General features: G+C 45.6%; 2 protein-coding genes across 3 annotated transcripts; one reads left to right on the top strand and one right to left on the bottom strand.

Annotated features, from left to right (window-relative positions):
- The first annotated feature begins 10,371 nt into the window (after nt 1-10,371).
- LOC146208812 (uncharacterized) lies at nt 10,372-16,741 on the top strand. The gene is made up of 9 exons (XM_084596140.1): nt 10,372-10,437; nt 10,498-10,581; nt 12,372-12,425; nt 12,654-12,707; nt 12,829-12,886; nt 13,834-13,883; nt 14,150-14,203; nt 15,598-16,360; nt 16,428-16,741. The coding sequence occupies exons 2-9, from the start codon at nt 10,579-10,581 to the stop codon at nt 16,652-16,654; spliced, it is 1,263 nt and encodes a 420-aa protein (XP_084452266.1). The 5' UTR covers nt 10,372-10,437; nt 10,498-10,578; the 3' UTR covers nt 16,655-16,741.
- A 1,415-nt stretch (nt 16,742-18,156) lies between these two features.
- On the bottom strand, nt 18,157-22,000 carry LOC146208811 (uncharacterized). 2 transcript variants are annotated; one of them, XM_084596132.1, is made up of 3 exons: nt 21,706-22,000; nt 19,526-20,146; nt 18,157-19,166 (listed from the first exon to the last, which is right to left on the bottom strand). In XM_084596132.1, the coding sequence occupies exons 1-3, from the start codon at nt 21,794-21,796 to the stop codon at nt 18,319-18,321; spliced, it is 1,560 nt and encodes a 519-aa protein (XP_084452258.1). In that variant the 5' UTR covers nt 21,797-22,000; the 3' UTR covers nt 18,157-18,318. The 2 variants fall into 2 exon arrangements, with proteins under 2 accessions (XP_084452258.1, XP_084452262.1); XM_084596136.1 differs by having other exon boundaries at nt 19,026-19,166; nt 20,019-20,146.
- Nucleotides 22,001-22,342: the final 342 nt, after the last annotated feature.

The following is a 22,342-nucleotide window of genomic DNA, read 5'->3' as shown; positions in this document are numbered from 1 at the left end:
CTAAACAGTTTTTGCCACACTCTAAACATATTCACATCCCAGACGGCCATTGATGTACAACGAACGACCGACGGACGTCCTTTTTCGGATGTGCGGACGTCCGACTGAAATCCGTTTATGTTCGACATACGTACAGCGGGCATCCGTCGGACTATCGTTTGTGGCTCCGGATGGACACCCGAAGAGGGACATTCCCGGAGCTTGCTCGCCGGGTCCCCTATTGCGTCAAAATTTGACAATAACATTCGTGTAGAGCTCAGCAAGCATGTATCACCGAAATTTCAGTCACATACTAGAGCTCAATGCATTTGCCGTGAAAGAGTTAAGCAGACAATAAGCTATGCAAAAGAGGATTTATGTTTCCTGTTGTCTGCTTTACTTGCATTAGCATAACAAAGCTCTGAACAGCAGTGTGCAACTAAAACTTCCATCCAAGAGGCGCATATACTAGCTGATCTTTGCGCAAATGCACCGCCTCTGAAACCATATAAAGTGCATAAGAATACCGGCATGTGTGGTTTTAAGAACAGTATTTTCAATTATTTTAGGCTTTATTGTAAAAACTGCATAAACAGTCTACAATAAGAATAATTCATGTTAAAATTGCGTGTAAAAATACAGAATGGCATTATAAAAATCAGGTCAACTGGAGTAGTAAGATTATATTTGAATAATTCTTAAAAATATCCTTGGGCGTGACGGCGCTTCCTTTGAGGAGATGAAGGAGGAAAGTGTATTCACATATTCAAACTAAGAGTGGACGACCATGTCAACATAAAATACTGGCTATTTCCTTTAAGGGACAATGCCAAAATGTAATGGTGGAAAATGTAAAAAGAATTGGCTCCATAAGGAATGTTTAAGCCAGTGCTACATCCTACATGTAAGCAAGCTATACAAATTTTATTGCTCAAGGGATGCCCTGCTTAAAATTTTATGATGCTCAAACAACTTCAACACTGACAAACATTTTTTAATATTAATATTATAGATAATGATGCAATGCTCACTTTTAGTCACGCCAACGCATAAGCCACTTTGCCTCAAACGATTGCATATCGGTGCGAAGATGCAGATGACATTAAGCTGCAGCTGCTGGTCCCTCTACACACAAGCCACTTAGCCTTGATGCACAGCTGCGACGGATGCAATGCCATTTCGTAAAGAGCTTGCCACACATTCACATATTCAAACTAAGCGTGGACGGCCATATCAACATACAATACCAGCTATTTACTTCAAGGGACAATGCCAAGAAGTAATGGTGAAAAATGTAAAAAGAATTTGCTCCATAAGGATTGTTTAAGCCAGTGGTACATCCTACATGTAAGCAAGCTATACAAATTTTACTGCTCAAGGGAAGCCCTGTTAAAAATTTCATTACGCTTAAACAACTTCAACACTGACAATCATTGTTTAATATTAATAATAAATATAATGATGCAATACTCACTTTTAGTCATGCCCAACAAATGAGAATGCAAAGGGACGTTTTGTTTTAACCAGGCACGGCAGTTTAGCCAACGGAGATTTTGCCCACATGCTCACAGTGCGCTTCATGCTGGTCTACGAAATCGGCTACTGCAAATGGCATCTGAGACCATTTATAGAAGCCACATGTTAGTCTTCAGTGAGAAAAGCATTGTCATTCACTTTTACAACACACTAAAAGCACCAACTGCATATCTGTTTGTAAGGTGACTAGGTACAGGTTTTTGCGGTACGAAGCCAAATGTTAGCCTTCAGTGAGAAAAGAATTACAAACACTTTCACAACACACTAAAGGTATCAATTGCACAACTGTTTGTAGGATTACCAGGTACAGGTTTCTGCTCTAGGCCACATCATGGGTCCAGCGGCTATCAGAAACCTTGGATGTGAGCATGATGCTATAGATTCAATTTATGGCTATGTATTATGGAACAAGCGTTTAAACCTACTTTAATATCATAATTTAAGAGTATGAGAAGAGCTTCCAGTGAGACAGATAAGTATATCGCATTATGTGCTACATGGCTCTAGTGTCACATTGGCGTTATCTCGCTATCAAAATTGCAGTGAAGTTCTGAGTACCCTCTGAATATCTGTAAGGACACAGCAATAACAAATTTCTTTTCATCTTAGTTTTTCTTAGCTCACAAGTCGTTTTTAGAGCCTGAGACCTGCATGACCTGCCAGTATGCCTGTTTCGAATAACATAAGGCAGTGCAGTCCGCAAAGCTCGCAGCCCAACTGTTTAATGGTGGCGGTATGTCTAATGTGTGCCAGAACAGCGCAGAACAACGGATCAAGAAAAAGACAAGCGCTGATTTTTTTTTTTTGCCTTTTTGGCGCTTGTCTCCTTGCCCCGTTGCCCTGCGCTTTTGTGCGCTGTTCGTTCATATACGCATAACCAACATGCCCAAGGCGCTGTCCTGGTTTGTCAAAGCTGAAGGAGAGCACGTAACCTTCAGTTATTTAGCAGCTACTGCATAGTGTATACAGTCACTTCTTTTATAAACTGTAGTTGCTGTCAATCTCAAGAGAGAAAGGTCAAGCTGCCCATTAAAAACAACCCTCGCGACGTTGTCAAAAGTGTAGGCCAGTCGCATGGTGCAGACTCGAGTGCAAAATGTTTGCCCTATAGTTTTTACAACCCAGCACGTATGTGCATAGTTTACAAAATTACCTCCTGATTTAAATCAGTCAATTAGGGTGACGTCAAAGATGTGACATCACGACATGAAAGTAGAGCCGAAAAAGGGCATAGGAAGGGATTGGTGCTCAATTTGAAAGTACCAAAGACTAAAGTAGTTAATTAAGGCAGTCAATTAGGGTGACTTCAAGGATGTGACGTCACATAACTGGAAGTAGTGCCGAAAAAGGGCATAGGAAGGGATTGGCGCACAATTTGAAAGTACCAAAGACTAAAATGGGTAAACAAGAAGTGAATTAAGCAACTAGAAGCAACCAACAGCAGCATCCGTGCTTTCACATTACTCCAATGCAGATTCTTCAGTGCTCTAATTATTATTGCCAGGTCGCTAGGCTCAAATTCTTTCTTATGTTCCGCAGCAACAAATCTCGTTTTTCACGCACGAGTAACATGCTAGGCTTACCACCAGGCAGACATCTCCTGTTGTCATTAAAGTATCTCTCTCTCTCTCTTTCTCTCTCTCTCTCTCTCTCTCTCTCTCTCTCGTTTTTCACGTGATACCTATATTTCTACAGCAACTCAGAGATAAAGTAGACTGAAATACTCCAAATTACTACGCACATATGTCACCAGTACCAGATTTACTACAATACATATTTTCCCCTCACAACACACCAATGAAATTATTGGCCTCCATTTACAATATGCTAGAATAAAAATATATGTTTGCTGAGCTTTAATTGCAACAAATGTAACTTTTCCCTCTCCTGTCTGACCAGCACTGCCGCCTGCAGTATTTGTAAATATAGATAAATAATAAGTCTCTGCCGCACATTCAATACCTGCCCATGTTTCCCCGAGTGCGAGAGATGGTTAAGGTCTCAACACCTGCATGAACTCGACAGCACCAGGTAGATTCGGCCTACAGTGAAAAGGGCCTCCTGTCTTCACGCAACCTTTTAAGGGAAGGGATTGTAAGCCCGTTAACAGGAGGATGTTTTACATACACCAGGCCCCGAGTCAATTGATAATTAATCTCCTTCACGCATGGAGAGAGCAGGAGCCGGATTGTTTCGTTCTTTTTTGAAATTCTGGTGCGTTGTGCGTGCTATTGTCGCTTGGTGATGGCAATTCAAAGTAGAAAAATGAAGGGCCTGGCACTGCATTCGAATGAATCTCTTATCGGGCTGACCTGCACAAGAAAAAGCACTAAGCAACTATGCGACGGTGATAGTAGCAAGCGTGCTCGGCGGTCGTGAACTATGAATGTTGTGGTTTCTACGGGGTCATAGGCCAAAAACCACCGCGGGTTCGAGCGTCGCGCGAGCCGAAGCCCCGATCAGCCGTCATCACGCGCACACTGAAACACCGCAGCGTGCACTCAACCTCCACCAGGAAGAGAGCACTTCGCTGCAAGAACACAAGCCTCCAAGTTCACAAAGGAGACATTTATTGAAACGCTATCCTCCAGCGGCACACACACACACACACACACGCACACACATACACAAATATACAAACGCATATACGCACATATACTCAGTCACCGCGTCCCGGGAGCGCGCGAGGAGCAAGGCTCCCCTGCGCTTACGAAGTGACACGGAGTGCGCGCCGCAAGCACGCAAGGGCGTGCTGTGATCTCTCTCTCGCGGTGACCAAAGGGTTCCTTTGAGAGAGAGTGGGAAACCACCGCAAGGTACGCCTGTCGCGGACCGCTGGATCCCGATCGACAGGCTCGAGCTGCGCTCTCAGGTACGACCCGGAGCAGACGAATTCGAGTACACACTGGTCTGCGCGCACAAAGGCCGCCAGACAAGAACAGTAGCGTACGCACTTTGCGATGTCTCGGAAGGGTCTCTCCTGGGCCCCGCTCGGAGGGTAGCGCGAGCGCGGCCGTTGAAGCGGGGCCGTGTTCCCGCCAAAAGGCTCCAATGAGAACAGCCACTGGGACGCCAGGGCGGAGCTGTGGCCGAGCGACAGTGACAAGTCGTCCGGACATCTCTACGCCGCCTCAGGCGGGAGAAAGGGAACGAGGAGAACAACTGGGAAGCGGGCGGCGGCCGCGCAAAGGGCAGCCGCAGCAAGCCCGAATCCCTCAATGTTTGCTACTTTTTCTGAAGCTAGAATATGAGCTGCTCTCCCTCGTATTCAGTTTACATTTTTTGGCAGTCGGAGTAAAGTATATAATTCGGCTTATTATACCTTTCATATGATACCAATTACAGTAAGTGATACTCACTGGAGCTTCTTATTGTTTAAGTCGAAAAAATGTTTTACGGGCAGTTGCACGCCTCCAGGTCAGATAATTACACAGCACTACAGGCAAGCTCTTGCCAGTACCTGGAGGCAAACGCTGGTCTCTTCGCGCTCTTGGCTTTTGAAGCTCAAAAACCGGCAATTTCTTTCCTGATTGAGTATAAATTTCGATGTCAGTATTGAATTATTGATTATTTTTTTTGCATATGCCTTTTCGCTTGCCTGGAAGTGTTACGTAAAACGATCTAGCGCAGGTGAGGCACTGCTGGCGGGTTCGTATAGCAAAATGTAGTAGCGCTTTGGGCATTATAATTCTAAACTCAAAAATGATTTCCTTAAGACTGTTCCGTATAGTAATTGCGCTTCAGTTCAGAGCTCGAAAGACAGACGCAAAAACCGCTTTGGGCCAGCGGCAGAAATAAAGATCTTTTGATCCAGCCATGACTAATGCACCGCCAATTTATTCGTGCCACCTCGATAAACATGGCGCAGTAAACAGCAGAACCATTGTGTCCACAAAAGGTAGTAGCTTTGATGCCTCCCCTTGATAGCTGCAGCAGGCTGGCTGTCATACACAGCGCATTTCTACAATTCATGAAGATTGGCTAGCCAGCTTTCAGTGTCCAAGCCTCAACCAGCCATTTCCATACTGTATCTGCTGTCCTCGACTAGTACGATGTTTGGAAAAGTTGGTTGGTTTTGTTGGTTTGTGGAGTTTAACGTCCGAAAGCGACTCAGGCTATGAGAGACGCCGTAGTGGAGGACTTCGGAAATTTCGACCACCTGGGGTTCTTTAGCGTGCACTGACATCGCACAGCACACGGACGCCACTCCGTTTCGCCTCCATCGAAACGCAGTCGCCGAGGCCGGGATTGGATCCCGCTTCCTTGGGCACAGTAGTAGAGCGCCGTAACCACTGCGCCACCCCAGCGGGGCGTTTGGAAAAGTGTACTTGTAATCTGGTATTTTTTAAGAAAAATATTGAGGGTGCGAGAATTTTGTTCAACTCATAATGTTTAGCGCATTAGCTCTTTGATATCTAATGCGATGATTATAGAATGCAATTAGGGATTAAACGGGGATATACAAATTTTTAATCAGACCTTTCCTAAAATAATTGTATGTCTCATCAGCGTACTTAACTCAGCGCTGCATTGCTGCACGAAAATACTTTATTATTTGCTTTTGCTATTTATTTGTGCATCCCATCTATTGTGTTTGAGGCATAACTTAAGCTAAATTTTAAGGTGGCCGGAGAAATTTGTCGACTCCCGGGAAGATAGGAGAGAACAAGATCGCCTGATTGAATCAGGGCGTTTGAATACTAACGACAGCTAGGCCTGAGTAAAACGCAGCTGAGGATTTAAAGATGTGGGGCTACGATGTCGTGCGGTGCAGCATCATCAAGTGAAGAAAATCTTTGGCGGTTGCGGGGTTCACCGTTAAATTTTTGCTCTCTTAAACCAATATTCTGTTGAACGTTTACTCAGCATAACTGCAATTATTTTACATATGCAAAAAGTGAGATGTTTATTTGTACTTGACTTCTTTCAGACCTCTACACAGTCCCTCGCAGTAAACTAGTACTGAATGGCCGAATTACCGGCAGCTTTCCGATTACGCGGGAAGTGCGTCAGGGGTGCCCGCTCTCGCCAGTACTCTTCATACTTTCGCTCGACCCGCTGCTGCGTAGGGTTGCCGCGGTCAGGCGTATTCGATGTTGCCCATCAGTAGGACAGGGGACTGTCGTTGTATCTGCATACGCGGACGACATATCACTCTTTGGGCGTGACAATGACAGTTCCGTTGTTTTTTTGAACATCTTTAAGGAATATGCAGCTTTATCTGGAACCCAGCTCAACACGAAGAAAAGTGAAGCCCTCCGCTTCGGTCAGTTCAGGGGCCCTTTGCCACTACGTACCGTTTGTGGACGCAGTGCGTGTACTTGGCTTGCTGTTTGAGCCAAGCGGGGTTTCTCCCCGTACCTGGGACTTAGTTATCTCACGAGCAATGCACGCCCTTTCTGACGCAGCGACTTTCAACCTCACACTCAATGCTAAACTCAATGTCGTCAAGACACGAGCGTGCGCTTTCACCCTTTATGTGGCGCGTATCGCGACAATCCCGCGCCGTGTGACGAACAGACTCGCGGGCCTTACTTTTGTTTGGGAAGGCAGGACAGCGCTAGTCGCCCGTCACATCCTGCACCTTCCGAGGAGCAGGGGAGGCCTTGGCCTGCCGTGCATCCCGACAGTGGCTCGAGTACTCGCGTTAAAGCTGGTGGAGAGGCTATTGGCTGACGAGTCTTACCCTGGTCGCTCGCTCATCCTGTACTGGATGAGCCCGGCGAGTCGTGTGCTTACACCCGAACATTATCTCGGTCCATAGGCGGACAGACCTCTGCCTTTTTACCGCGAGGTTGCCGAAACAAAGTCGACTCTCGATTCAGACCTGTCAGATGTTAATGTAGGCGACCTGCCAGCCATACGAATCAGCGAACTAGTTGCCGTTCGCAGGCTTTCAGCTTATGAGCAACGAGAGACCTCTGTCCCCAAATGGCTAGCGTGGGCAGCTTGTCGGTTACCAAATGAAGTGCGAGATTTTGACTGGCGTAGACGCTGGGGTGTCCTCCCCACGAGACAGCGCCTTGCCAGATGGGGTATTGTACCCAATGACCAGTGTGCCAACTGCGCTGCTCCCGAGAGCCTCTCGCATGTTTTTTTTTGTGTTTTTTTTTCTTTTTCGAATGTGTAGTTGCGAGAACAATGTGGCGGCTCACATATAGGATGTTTAACGTCCGCATGAACCTCGGCGTCAGGCGCCGGCGCAACTCTTTTGAACACCTTCTGTTCACTGAGGTTCTGTTTGAGTTGTGGCGTCGCAGGCGCCTCGCTGAGGCGCGCCGCACTCCCGCCGGCGCAATGTACCCAGCCTTGCAGAGGCTGCGCCTCGTCGTCTGGAAGTATCTGTCTGGACAGTTAGAAACGGACAGCGAGACGCTGTTTCAGCGGCGCTGGCACACGCCCTTCTATGTTGTACGGGGGAGCAGACGTGAGATGCCTGTCGTCCTTTATTAGAACCCCTCCCCCTTCTTTATTTTCCCCTCTCTGGGGAATCATGTCTTTCAGTTTATTATGTGTATGTACCATCGACTGTTTTGTATAGTGCTTTGGTCTGTAAGTAATGTTCGTTTTTGTATGTATGCATGTACCCAATAAATTCTCTATACCAGAGAGAATGTTTATTTTGGCCGCTCTCTATTGTGTGTGCAGTTTTCATTGGAGCTTAGCGGGCGTTCCTACGTGTTTAACGTTGTGGGCGTCCCGTGATTTCGTCACCATAGCGCCCTTAACTCCGTGGAATGCTTCGAAGACTGTCTTCGACATAGTCGTCCCTGCGGGGACCAGTCCCGAGACTGTCGTCCACGCGGCGACCTCAATATTGGGTTTACCTGAAGTGTATTGCGTCCAGCATATGGACGCCCAGTCTTTTCAAGTTACAGTGAAGAGCATGGCGTTCATGTCACTAATCGTTGACGCCGCCTGCCTCGTCATCGGCAGCGAGCGTATAGCAATCGTCCCTGTTAGGCATCAAGTTACCACCGTGGCCTGCCTTTTCCTGCCGTCTTACATTTTCAAATAAACGCTCATCCAGGTCCTGAGACAGCATGGCAAAGTCCGTCACGGCAGGCCAGATGAGCTCTCGTAAGGGTGTTCTCACTGGGACGCGGTATGTACAGATGGAGATATCTGCTTCTTCACCAATACCCAACTATCTACGCGTCGCTGGGCATTGCGTAACCTTTGACTGCAAAGGTATGCAGCGTGTTTGCCGGCGATGTGGCTCCTCGGAGCACTTTTGAGCGCAATGTTTAGAGCCTTTTTGCGGACGCTGTGGTATCCACGGTCACCAAGGTGAAGGCTGTGCCCTGCCCTGCCGACGTTGCAGTGATGTTGTTGTTGTTGTTGTGGCTGTAGGAAGAAGGAAAAGAAAATGCACGGACCTGCTCCTGGCTCTGTAGCTGAGTCACCTCCGCTGCCTCGTGCAGATAGAAGAGAATATAGATAAGAAAGAAAAGGAAGAGGGAAAGAAAGACGTACGCCGCAACAACAGCCGTCGTTCACCACCAGCGGTGGCGTGTGCAATGACGGCCTAGAACAGATAAATATTCGGTGCCAGGCAAGCCCCCGCCGCAAGGGGCGGTGACCCACCTGTACCAGCCCCATCACCACCCGACGGTGACGTTCCCGACGGTGACGTTCCCGGTGCGTCGTTCCTACTTGGACGCAGCGGCAAGTGCGTTTCCTGCGCTTACACCCATGAAGCCTCCAGCGCCGGCTCCATCTGCCAAGCCAGCTGAGTAGGCTAAAAGCGAGGAGAAAGTACAAATATACCCTTTGGAAGGCACGACATCAAAAAATTACGAGGGACTTTACCGACTGAAGTGATGAAAGGCGAAAGCCTGAGAAGCCTTATCTTGTCTAGCGTTCCAGCCATCTGCAATGCCACACTTGAACGCGCGCCAAGGAACGCCTCGCGACAGGAGCAATGGCGCACCATACAAACGCACACTTGTCGGAGACAGTGTGACAGGTACTGCGCCTTTCCTCCAGAAGTCTCATCATGTCTAGCGTTCCTGCCATCTGTAATCCCACGCTTGAACACGCGCCAAGGACAGCCACGCGACAGCCGCCGCAAAAGCGGGACACACTTTGTCCACAATAGTATGAGCTATTAAAGGCTTTCGCCTTAAAATTAGAGGGTCTCTGAGAGCGTATCCTTTCTATTATATAATTTGCCCCCCATCGTTAGCCTCTTGTCGGCATTCGTAGCAGTGCTACATATAATTATAATCGGTTTACAGGAAAGGAACGGCGCAATGTCTATCACACTTTTTCCGGAGGAAGAGGAAAACTTTATTGTGCGAAGAATTCGAGGCACACAGGCCTCCTGGGTCAGGCCTCCTGACCCCACTCGCGATCTAAACGTTCATGTGATGTTGATCCATGACGTATGCGGCTCGGCTGACAACGGTCTTCTGCCTGACCGGGTCCGCTGACCGCAGTGAGGTCTCCCAGTCCTCCCAGGTTCGGAGAGGCACCGGCCCGGCGGGGGGAGGAGACGCCGGGCAGGATAAAAAAATGTGTGTAAAGGTGGCCTTTAGGTGGGAGCACACAGTGTATATGGGGATATCGGCTTAAATTTAGAAAGTAAGGGATAGGTGGGGTAATGGATAGATGAGGCGCTCAACGCTCAACAGTCAACTGAGCAAACGAGTGCATACGCTCTTCGAGAAGCCCTCACGAGGTCAGCCTGTGCCCGGTTTATAGACCCTCGGGCTAAGGAGTCGGCGGCCTCGTTGGCGGGATTTCCCGAGTGCGCAGGCCCCCAGATGAGCTTAACACGTCGAGGGAGGGGGGGGGGGGGGGGGGGCATGTGCGCCAGGGCGCACATGCCCACCCCCCCCTTTTTTCGCCACCTTTTTTCAGGTGCTTGTTGGACGGCGCCGTTTAGTCAGACGCACGTACACTCCGCCACCGAAGAAGGTATACGTTTTCACACTTCGCGTACAATTCCAAAGTGCGACAACTCGAGATTGTTTACAGAAGCGGAGCTCTGGCTCCAGGACTGGGTTGTGCAGCGATGCTGGACAGACAAGTGACGTCGGCGCGCAAGCCTGCCCAGATATGGTAAGTTTATTCTCTTATCTTTCTTAAGGTCCAATGCCCAGACATTAGTCCGCTGGCTCGGTGAATGCGCGGAGCAGCAACGTCGTTGTTGTTGTTGTTGTTGTTGTTGTCCAAATAACTTATGGCACATACCCACAGAGGGGGATCGGCCAAGAATTGGGTAGCAATGAATTTTTTTTTTTTAATATACTTGCATAAAAAAAATGATTTAAGGGGTAGAGCAAAGGAAACAAAACGGGAAATAAGTGAAATATAAAATGAAAAGTGGTAACACTCACGGGAGATTGACACTACAATTTTAGAACAAGTGATGTTTAAATATTTAGCAAGGCAAACGATTTGCAGCAACGTCGCGAGCCGGCGAAATCAGTCACGCGGAACCCTTTCATTTGCTTCGGGAAGTAGCTTTTTTTTTTCTTTTTTTTTTTGCTAGCATTTGTGACACAGCGCAAGCGCAAATTATGTCGAGAATACCTCGTTGACTGAACCTGCATGTCAAAAGACGACATCCTCATAGCAGTCCGTACAGTGGTCTTCATATTTTTCCGAAGCTGCAATGGCGTGCTCTGTGCCAAATTTGTGACATTCATTGGTGTTTACACGTATCATTACCAGCTTCAAATGAAGAGAAGTGAGGTGGCATTCAATCCTTAGACCACTTAATTGAGTGTCAAGTCACAGAAGATACTTTGAACGCTAACCGAAATGTTTTGGAATTTTTTTTATATTTGTCTGCAAAATAACAATGCAGCATTAAGCAAATGCTCTGAAAATATTTGCTCCTCCTGTTTATATGCATGTAGGGGCTTAATTTGCCTATCCGAGTGTATTGCTATTTTTTGGCATGGTTACGCTACCTAACGGTGCTTTAAGAAATGTTCTTGCCTTCAGCTGAAATCTCAAAAAGTAATACATCTAGGGTAAAACTGGCATGTTCAATGATGTCTTTGCATTCACGGTGAACATGGCTGACAATGCATACACCAAATGTTGTGACAGGTTAAATGTTTGCTGTAGATCCATGAGGAGAGCACTAAAAGGTCAAATTGTTATTACTGTGCAGTCTATGTTCAGTGATGAGGACACTGAAAGACCACTTGATGAGCATGGTGCTTGTTTGGCAAGTGCAAACCTAGCATGCCATTTAATGTCCAACACTTTCTCATTCCGAAGCCCATTTATGTGCATGTCAGGGCATCCACTGATAGCCCTAGAGCTAAATCACCTAATCCTAAATCACCAAATCATTCCCTTGTCGGACACTTTGAATCAGTTCGGTATAAAGTAAACCAAATTAAAGCTCTTCAAAAGATTTTCAGCTTTGTAGAGAAAGGAGAACTTAAGTGGCCATGCTAAGGCACATGAAGTAGGAACAATCCCTACAGCTGCTGTCAGTGGTGTCATGGAGGCAGCTGATGAAATGGCCGAGGAGCCGAAATCAGATGAAGGGGCAGCTGCTGCAGTAAGTGCCTTCCTAGCATCAGCTCAGCCTGTTCCCAAGTGTCCATGTTATCCCTAAGTGGTACACAAATTCTGCAAGTGAATGTGCTTAATGACTACGATCGACACTTATATGCATTTTTCTTTATTGCACTCATAATGTAGACACCATGACATTTTAAACACTTGTAGACCTGTACATTTGTGTACATTTGTGTAGAAGCACTCAGTGATATGAAGGTAAAAAGTGCTTTAGTTATTTGTCTGGTAAACAGCACTTGTAAGAGTCTTGGTGCAACTTTTTTTTCGGGTTCAATTAAACCACGCAGTGTTTGCTGATTCGCTTTCAGACAGCTGATGACACGGCAGAAGAGCCGAAATCAGATGAAGTGGCAGCTTCTGCGGTAAGTGCCTTCCTAGTACAAGTCCACTGTCTTCTGATGCCGTGACACTTTCAGCGCTTGCGGCTCTGTGCTGTACTAAGAACAGTTGTGCTTCAACTTGCGTAGAAGCACTCAGTGATATGGAGGTAAAAAAGAAAAAAGGGCTTTAGTTCATTGTCTGGTAAACAACACTTGTAAGGGTTTTTCGGATTCAATTAAACCACACAGTGTTCACTGATTCACTTTCAGGCTCCTGACGACATGGCCGAGGAGCCGAAACCAGATGAAGTGGCAGCTGCTGCAGTAAGTGTCTTCCTAGCATTAGCCCAGGTGCCCATATTCCCACTAAGTGCTACATAAATTCTGACAAGCTAATGTGCGTAATTCTATGATTAACAGTTTACATGTATTTTTCTCTATGCAGGTAGTGCCCCACATGCCTGAGGAGGCAATTCCAGACGTAGTAATACCTACTATGGCAAGTGCCCTCCTATCAGCTGCATTTTGTCTCTTGTTTCAATGCTGATCAGAGTTAAGCGGTAGAGAAAGTAGTGTAATGAAAAGAAAGGTGGAGATGTCAGCCAGGGGTGAAGAGACCCTGGCCTGCTACTCCACTCTGGGGAAGGGAGAATAGGATGTAAGAGAGAGGGTGTGAATGGAGGGTGATGATGGCACAGTACAGTGATGGATGGGAAAACTGTTTCGTCAAAACTGCATGTAGTTTCTACTTGTGGCCCAAGTTATTGAGGACAGCCCACACACACTTGGTAGCACTCATCTCACACAGCATGCTACACATCTTCCACACACACCACTTGTCATTGCCCGCACACTGGTACAGTTAAAAAGAGCTCTCTTCTCACATGCCGTCTCCAATACACGCACACATACCGTGCAGTGCACCAGAAAAAGCTTGAAATGCACAGACATGTTTCAACACAAAAGTATATGTATGTGTGGTATGCTCTGTAAAGTGTGCACTTGTACACAGCACAGTTCACATAACTGTCACAGGCAGGAATCTAGGCCTGTTTCACCTAAAAATTCAAACAGAGCCTTCATCGTACGCCAGTTATCAGAGTTAAGAGGTAGATGGCTGCTCTCAGAATGCACATGCTGTGACATGTTAAGCACTTGTAGCTAGCTCTGTGCTGTACTAAGGACAGTCGTGCTGTAGTTTATGTCACAGCACTCTGTGGTAACACAGACTTTTGTATAATGTCATGGCGAACAATGCTTGCAATGGTTGCGACTTGAAGTTTTGTTCAGATTTGATGCTGGGCAGATCAAATTGTTATCATACCAGTCTTTCAATGCTTTGGGAAAAAGCTGCAAGGTCCCCATGCATATTAGAAGCCATACGGAGTGAAACTGCGTATTACACGGCAGCTGACACTAAATTCAGAATGTTTTTCTATAATGCAGGCAGCTGCTGAAATGGCTGAGGACGTGATGAACGATGAAGTTACACCTGCCTTAGTAAGTGCCTACCTGCCTCCAGCTGTGGGCTATTCTTTTAACGTTAGCCATGGCTAGGATAGATGGTTGGACCCAAAATATAATTTCTGACAAACAAGAATAGAGCATCTCTGTGAAAGGCCCACGACTGATGCCTTAGCTTGTGTAAAACCAGCCTGTACCTTGGAGATAAAAGGGATAGGAGCATGTATTATGACAAGCATGCAGTCAAGGTCAAGCATCAGACTGCTAGCAATATTGACACACATTGTTGTTCCATTATTCAGGCAGAAACCGAGATTGCCGATGAGGGGATCCCAGATCAAGTGACGCATGCCATGGTAAGTAGCAACATGCATATGTGCCCTGCATGGTATCATTTTAGCATTAGTGGTAATGGGAAGTGGTTGCATTCATAATGTGCAAGCTCTGACGCACATAATTATGTACTGCCCCACTCCGGTGGCTCACTGGGTATGGCACTCGACTGCTGAATCCTAGAACGTGGAATCAAATCCTGGCTGCGGCCGTCGCCTTTCAAGAAATTTCTGAAGCCCTCCCCTACGGCGTCCCTCATAGCCCAAGTTGCTTTGGGACATTAATACCTATAAATCAAATCAAAAATGTGTATCAGTGGCAAAAAATAGTCAACACGTGTATGGTTTGCAGGTGCTAGAGCCGAGTTTGAGTATAATTCACCTCTGTTCATGGTGATGACCTTTTAGAGTGCTAATTATGATGTGACATGGAGACGGTGATTTTTGAGACTCGTATGGCTCAAAGTAATTCTCGAAATCGTATCACAGGCTTTTCAATCAGTACATTATCCAATATCCTCCATCATGTTCGCATGATGTGAAGCGTCAGTCTCCAATGTGTCCCACCATTGTTTACTCCTCTGGCTCACCGGAAAACATTTTACCAATTTTGTGAAGAGAATGTTTGGCATGTTCAGAGAAAATTAATGATTCTGTTGTCAGATTTTTATGGCTGCTAATGATTGGGTCCACCACAAGATGAAACTAATGTTCATGTAATGGAAGTCCAAGCGGCCACCACTAGCTGCTGTGTAGCTGAAACACGTAAGGCAATAGTTTCTTGAAATGCAGAGGCCATTTTATAAACCATCTACTCCTGTGATTCAGCCGCAAATGCGTTTGTTGCATAGGGCAGCCATAAAAACTGTGAGAAGTTTAAGGGTGTGTCACAGCTTCAACAAAATGTGGCAGGCTACAAGCTGCAGTCAGGAAATGCAGCTCTGCATAGATCCTCCATCCACATCAAAGTCTACACCTGGCAACTTATTACAAGTTTTTCTTTTGCAGTGAAAAGAAATTCCTGTTATGGGCAGATTTTCTTTCGTGTCCAGTCAGGAATGTGGCAAAAAGGTTCCCAACGTTGGAAAAAGATCTGTTTCTAACTTGAGGGCATTTATTCTCTAGGAGCAGGGTGCATCGAGGGAGACTGAGAAGTTGTAAATTCGATGTTTGCAGAAAATATGTTTCATATTCAAGTAAAACTTGTGTAGTCATACATTTGTTGCACATTGACCTTTATGCTTTAACTTGTGCACAGCTAGCGTTCATACATGGAGGTGAAAAGTATTTTAGTATTATTTCTGGCAAATGTATAATGCAGTTTGGATAATCACCAGACTCTTGCCACTCTATTGGTACATTGTTTTGTAACTTATTTGGGGTGCTAGTGACTCTCGCTACTTTTATTTTTTATGCAGGAACAACCTGCTGAAATGAAAACAAGAGCAACTCAGTGGGAAGATATGTATAACGACCACTGTTACAACAGGCCTGGGCTGCAGACTGGGTCATCTAAGCAGCAGCTGTTTGCTGCAACATTAGGAGAAGACGACTGTGTCTTTTATACCGGGCTAGCCAAGATTCATTTCCACAACTTAACTGCAGCAGTAAAAGTAGAGTCAGAAAAGGCATTCACAGTGCTGTCCTATGGCGATCAGCTACTCCTCACCCTCATGCGATTGCGCCTTGGCCTTCTCTACGGGCACTTGGCCAGGATATTTCAGATATCTGTGGGAAGTGTTTTTAACATATTTGAACATATGTTATCAGTGCTCTACAGCATCATGAAAAAGGTTGTGGTATGGCTGCCAAGGTCAACCATCCAAAACAGTATGCCACAGTCATTTATTGACAGTGGCTACGAAATGACCACATGTATTGTGGACTGTTCAGAAGTGAACTTAGAGCGGCCAAAACAATTGATGGCGAGGGCTCAGACATACAGCAGCTACAAGGCTCATAATACTGTAAAGTTTCTCATTGCTATAGCGCCAAATGGCTATATAATGTTTGTGTCGCAAGCTTATGGAGGACGTGCGTCAGACAAACATATTACGGCCGACAGCAAGCTCGAAGACCATCTCGGCCCTGGAGATGAAGTCATGGCCGATAGGGGTTTCACGCTGACCACAAGCATGATAATCCAAGGAGTGAAGCTAAACGTGCCTGCCTTCACAAAAGGTAAGGATGTTACATAAAAATTTCATAATAAATATCTGGATTATCTCATGGATATGTCATTTTACAGGGAAGCCGCAACTCAGTGAAGAGGAAGTAACCAGAACAAGACGGATAGCTTCCGTGCGCATCCATGTGGAGCGTGCCATAAATAGGATAAAGACCTACAGAATATTTAAGCAGGCCCTACCCATCAAGTCCAAGAAGATGATTAGTAAAATCATTTTTGTTTGTGCAGGGCTTTGCAACCTGAAAGGCCCTTTAATTGCTATCAGGAAGGAGCACACGTCTGATTAAATTTTTGCAAAGTGCAACAGCTGAGAGATTTTGAGGACATTGTTCAGTTAAGGGCAGAGTAGGTTTTGAAAAATAAAGAATCCTTTTGTCCACTGTATCTGTCTCCCCATTGCTTTTTTTGCATTCACATGGTGAATGCAATGGTGAAATATTCACGTGGTGACAACCTGGGAAGGTGCAGAATCACACTTGTAAAAACCTCGCTCACACGTATGCTGCAAGCTGTTTTCACAAAATTAAAGCTGATTCTAAATGATGCAAGAAATTAGCTGTGGCACCTGCTAATAAGCAAACAAATGCAGGGAAGATGAGGGGCTTTGTTATAAAATACAGAAGAAAGGAGCTAACAGCCAAGACTCCAAGGAAAGCATAGGGGATTTTTTTTTTATTGTGATGTAATAATCGAGGAAGTGACTGGCTAGAAAGTAGAATAAAAAATAACCACATGTCGCTGGTGGGAACCGAATTCAGAGGTCGTAGGTTTGGTTCCTAGCGGCGACGTTATTTTTTTCTTCTACTTTCTAGCTAATTACTTCCATGATTATTCGTTCAGAATAAAAAAAAAAGTTCCCCTGTGCTTTCCTTAGCGTCAAGTGTTGTTAGCTCCTTCTGTGATATTTGCATCATTTTTGAAAATATAAAATACTTTATGTAATCAGCACCATTAAGTAAAGTAAGCCTCCATGTTTTGCAAAATGGCAATGACTGCCACGGGTGGCACCATAAATAAAACATGCATTAGCTTGAGACAACGTTTTGTCTCAATGCCGGTCAGGTACAGCTAACTGATTAATGAAGGTTCTCTCCTGCCCCTTATTACTCTCTCTTATCAACCTGCCTTTGTGCCTGAAGGAAAAGGTTGTGGCTTGGCCAGCTTCCTACTGCAAAGCTGCAAGTTTGCCTAAAGTAGCCACACGATATATCTGAAGCCATATTGCAGCAATGTTCTAAGCCTAAACTTCCAAAAAACACCCTTTCACAGCAGATGATGTGGACAGATTTAAAAAAAAAAAATTGCCCTTGCACATGCTCAAAACTCATCACCAATATGTTGAACAAGAGGCCATGATAATTCATTAACCATTGTGCTATGGAGCAAAGAACAGCAAAGCAAATGTGGGGACACGGAACAAATACATGTGGGTTTACTTTGATGAGCATTTTCTAAATTGGATTGGTACTGATTGCAGCTGTCAACACCAAAACATGCAAGGTATTTGAACTTGAGAGGCATTCTGTACACATAGATTTCCAGTTTATAAGTGCACAAAAACTGGGGAACTAGGTGGATGCAGTTTCAAATATAAGGACTTGTAGTGGTGCAAATCTCATTTAAATGAGTTAATTCACCTTGTAATATCATTGTGCCATTTGTGCAAGCAATGCAATGTGCACTTAATTGCAAATATTTCACAAATGATAAATACTGATGCAATGTACACACCAAAAAGGGGGAAACAGTTGACATCATTACACATAAATAGCAGTATATTAGTCATGGAGATACTGGCACTGCACTTAGCAGATCTGATGCTCAACAGATCACAGAGGGCAACAATTGTGCTGCAATCAGTGTAATACCCACATTGAGCCTGCAATAAATTAATATGCAATAAATAAGCAGACCAAGAATTTCTGCTCTTGGAGCGCTTCCTTGTAGCTTATCAAACTTGCAGTTCACACAATCTTGAGTATTCTGCAGAAATGATGAGCTGTCCTGACACATGGCGCGTTTCCAATTCAGGTAGCAGGTGACAGAAGTAGAACTTTTGCAGTCGTGGCAAGCTTGAATTCACAAATGTGGGTGAAAAAGGCACTTCAACAACAATTTCAGTTTGTACACTCCACATGTAAAAACAACAGAGATCACGGCCTGTGCATAGCATCTGGAATTGTACTTGGGCATAGTAACCGTTCGGCCCGTTTTCAGAGAGGATGTACTTTCCATCCTTCTCTTTTACGTCGTGCCTTCCTGACCGCACAAGTTCCAAACAGTCCATCACATGCGGACACTTGATTTCTAGTATGGCAGGAGCTGTCTCAAGGAGGCCATCGGGAGACGCAGAGAGCCAGGGAATATCTGCACATAATATTGTCCCGCACTGTGTCACACTATGTCCTGTTTTTCTTTCAAATTGTGTACGAGCTACTGCTTTATACTTCTGGCCATGTTTCGTAGCTGCATTACCAGAAAACGTGGGACTGATGATAGCATTCACTGCTTTGGTACTTGGTGTGCTGCTTTTCTTGGGCACCTGTTTTATATTTGATGCCGTCAATCTAAGGCACCTTGCCATTGCCCAAAGTGGGGAATTCTGGCCTCTGGTTTCTTCCTCCAGAGCTGCTGTAGCTTTTGCTGATAGGTTGACAAACTTGTCATAGAAGGCACAGCATCGAAGGCAGCTGGCTGGCAAATCACTTATGGCTTCATGGCTGCCATGTGGTGCAGCCTTTTCTGAAGGTCTCCTCAGCTGTCGTGGTGCCGCATTGAAAGTTGCATAAAGCTGTGTGCCTGGAAGGGCAATGAAAATACACTACATTGAAACAAAAATGGTTCTTTAACCTCCATCCAGATAAAATACAAGACTTTAAGCTTTATTTTATGTGCTCCAAATATGCAAAAAAGGCTGATGTGCTTGTGATAGCAAGTTAGACCTTGCGGCCTGTACTGACAAACTTTTTAAATATCAGAGAAATTGTAGAAATGAGAGTAAACTTGAGAGAGCAGTTCGAAATCAAGCATGCAATTATCTTTTCACAAAACTGCGTGGGAACATTTAGCATAAGCCGTTTCCACAGCAGGCAGCCAAGTAAAGACAGAAGTTAGAAACAGCTGAGCAGTTGTGTGCACAATAACAAAGAGTATAATACCTGGACTAGTGAACAGCTCAAGATATCCTGATTCCTGATGCATTTTTTTTATTTCTTCCACCGATAGTGGTGGTTGAATGGGCCTGGACACAGCCTGGACTTCAAGTTCGACTGTCGTTCTCTTGAAGTTTATGTGGTCAAGTGTACTGGGCTCAACGTTGCGCTTCGTTCCTCTATTCCACATTGCGGCAGCATCTGTGCAGGCTCTTCCAGTAAAACCACGAGACACAGCACAGTCCACTTTCCAGAGTACAGCTCCCACATGGCTGCATACCCTGGCCTGTCCAGCCATGCAGGTGCAACCAGCACGGAGCACTTCACCCGTACTTTGTGCCGACACCCATACTTGATGCGGCCTGCTACTTACAGCCTGTGAGGGCGTCACTTCACATTTCAGTAATACGATGTCATCGTTCAATTTGTGGGAAAGTACTTTCCCCACCCACCCTGCCTGCAGGTAATTGTATGATTCTAATGATTTATATGCCCTTACTTCACGTAGGTCACATGCTTTTGTCTGTACCAAATAGTAGACAATATCTGGCCCCCTTATCTCTGGCCAGTCGCGCATGTCTTCCGACCAGTCTTGGATGTCATCTGGGTGGGTGTACATCATGGTATCTGCAAACAAAAACAGCATTTAATTATTGCCACATTTCTCTTGCATAATATAATTTTCAGATCCTGTATCCAAAACCTCATTTCGACTAAGCAGTGCAAAAATCCGTCTAAGGGAGACAACAGTTAAACTACTGCCGATTTCTCAGTATGCCTTATGGCACACTTCTTGAATCAAAAAATGCATACAGCCAATCCATATTGCTGCCTGGATGTCAGTAAAATGGTTAAATGCCCACTGCAGTAATCTGAAAATAGAATGAAATGGAGCTATGTATCAGTGCACTAGCTACTAGCAACCTTTGCAGTGAAGAAACTTATTTAAAGCCATTTTTCAAGGAAGTCTCACTCACGCGATGCAGTTCCTTCACGTACGCACTTTCGCTCCTTCAGTCGCACGGGCCACGGAACGCGAAGAATGGAAGTAAATGTAAACACGCTCTCATGTCGTAATAAGCATTATCATTGTTACCACATGCTAAACCTGCACCGAGACTATCACTACCTGCTGTTACTGAATGAGCAACGCGGATTAACTTTCCTGTCCGCGGGAAAAGCGGTGGTTTTTGGGTGGTGTCTTTAATATTTCTTTTTTTAACAAAATTTGCTTGGTACAGGATTGTCTAGTACCAAATGTAGAGGAGGAATTCCTCTTTACAATGGTGTGACAATCAACATATTTATTGAATAAGTGACGAAAAAAAAAAAACACGCACTATCAGCAAAAGATTGTAAAAAAACACGCACACAAAAGCATCAAAGCTGCTTAATACAAATAAACATAAATCTTTTTCAACATATACGATTTTTACAACAAGGACCAATGCAATATTGCAGCAAATTCTAGCTTTCTGTGTACAGTATTCGCCGAGTTAGAAAAGAAAACAGTAGTCGAGGTTGACCCCTGGCTGTCGTCTGCGAAAAACACGACTCCCTGCGCTGCCGGCGGCAAGTAATATTAACCATAAGACGTTGTCACCCAGCAGATAACAGTTGTGACCTTCAGAACAGTGATCTCTTCCGATCAACGCGCAGCAAAACCGGAAAGTTTTGGGGAGCGAACATGAAACTTGTTGAGCCATGGCTGTCGACGTTCCAGGTCAATTTGACGTAGTTTAGCTGTCAGTGTTAAAATCTGAAGAGCTGAATTCGTCTTCCGAGTCATCACTGCTGCTGTTCGCATCCAAAAATTAGCTCTCCGATGCGTAAATTTCCGCGAAAATGCCTATTTCCGCGCAGCAGCCATGATATAAACAAGGAGCGCCGATCACCTGACTCCGGAGACCATCTGGACGGGCGCGGCACGATGGAAAAAATTAAATCAAAAGCAAAACTGAAAGAGGGGTTCCTTTATTTCCCATTCGATGACGCCACTTGTCAACGAGCGCTACTAAAGCGGGAAAATGCGGATCGTGAAATCATTGATCGCGGGCTATCGATGGGCGCGGACAGGAAAGTGTTAAGTTGCCCCGGAAAATGCGCACCTCCGCAACTTGATGGAGCGTTGTTGCGCACTAACACTGCTGACTAAAAAGGAATCGGTTCGCAGTAAACACACTCACCATTGACCAGCACACTTCGCGACGATCTCGATGCAGTCGACGACGACTTCGACGAGGTGCAGGCACCGCGGGCTTCGTTCTCGTCGCTCATCGCGATCGTATAACTAGATGCCACCTAGCTTCTATTTATGCCCCGCGAAAGGCAACGAAAGCAGACAGCACGGCAGCAAAAACAAACAACAAAACTCCAGAGGCGTTGAGCATTCACACGAATTTCTGTTGTACAAGCGAAGCAAGGTACTACTAGGCGCAAATTGGTCGTCTCAGCCCAGTATGGCGCTCATTCTTCTTTGCGCCGTTAGGCGGCGCCGAAGTGCTAACATGGCGCCGTGCGGAGGCGAATTTTGAAAAGGTCTATAGAGTGGGACCGAGGTGAGGGATTTTCTGTAGTTCTGTGGTTAAGGAGATAAAGGTGATGTTCAACAAAAAGGACAGCACACGATCGCGCCTGTCGCGTGGCGTTCCTTGGCGCGCGTTCAAGTGTGGCATTGCAGATGGCAGGGACGCATCCCGCCTCGGCCAATGAGAACGCCGCAAAAGCGGGACACACTTTGTGCATGACAGCATGAGCCATTAAAGGCTTTCGCATTAAAATGTTGCCGAATTCAACCCCTGGTAGTCTGGCGAAAGGGACGGT

This window comes from Amblyomma maculatum, chromosome 1 (assembly GCF_055883805.1).
Source record: "Amblyomma maculatum isolate TAMU_Amacu chromosome 1, ASM5588380v1, whole genome shotgun sequence".
In the NCBI taxonomy this organism is placed as follows: Eukaryota; Metazoa; Arthropoda; class Arachnida; order Ixodida; family Ixodidae; genus Amblyomma; species Amblyomma maculatum.
The sequence above is the reverse complement of the archived record's forward strand: the minus strand, read 5'-3'. Positions and strand labels throughout refer to the sequence as shown.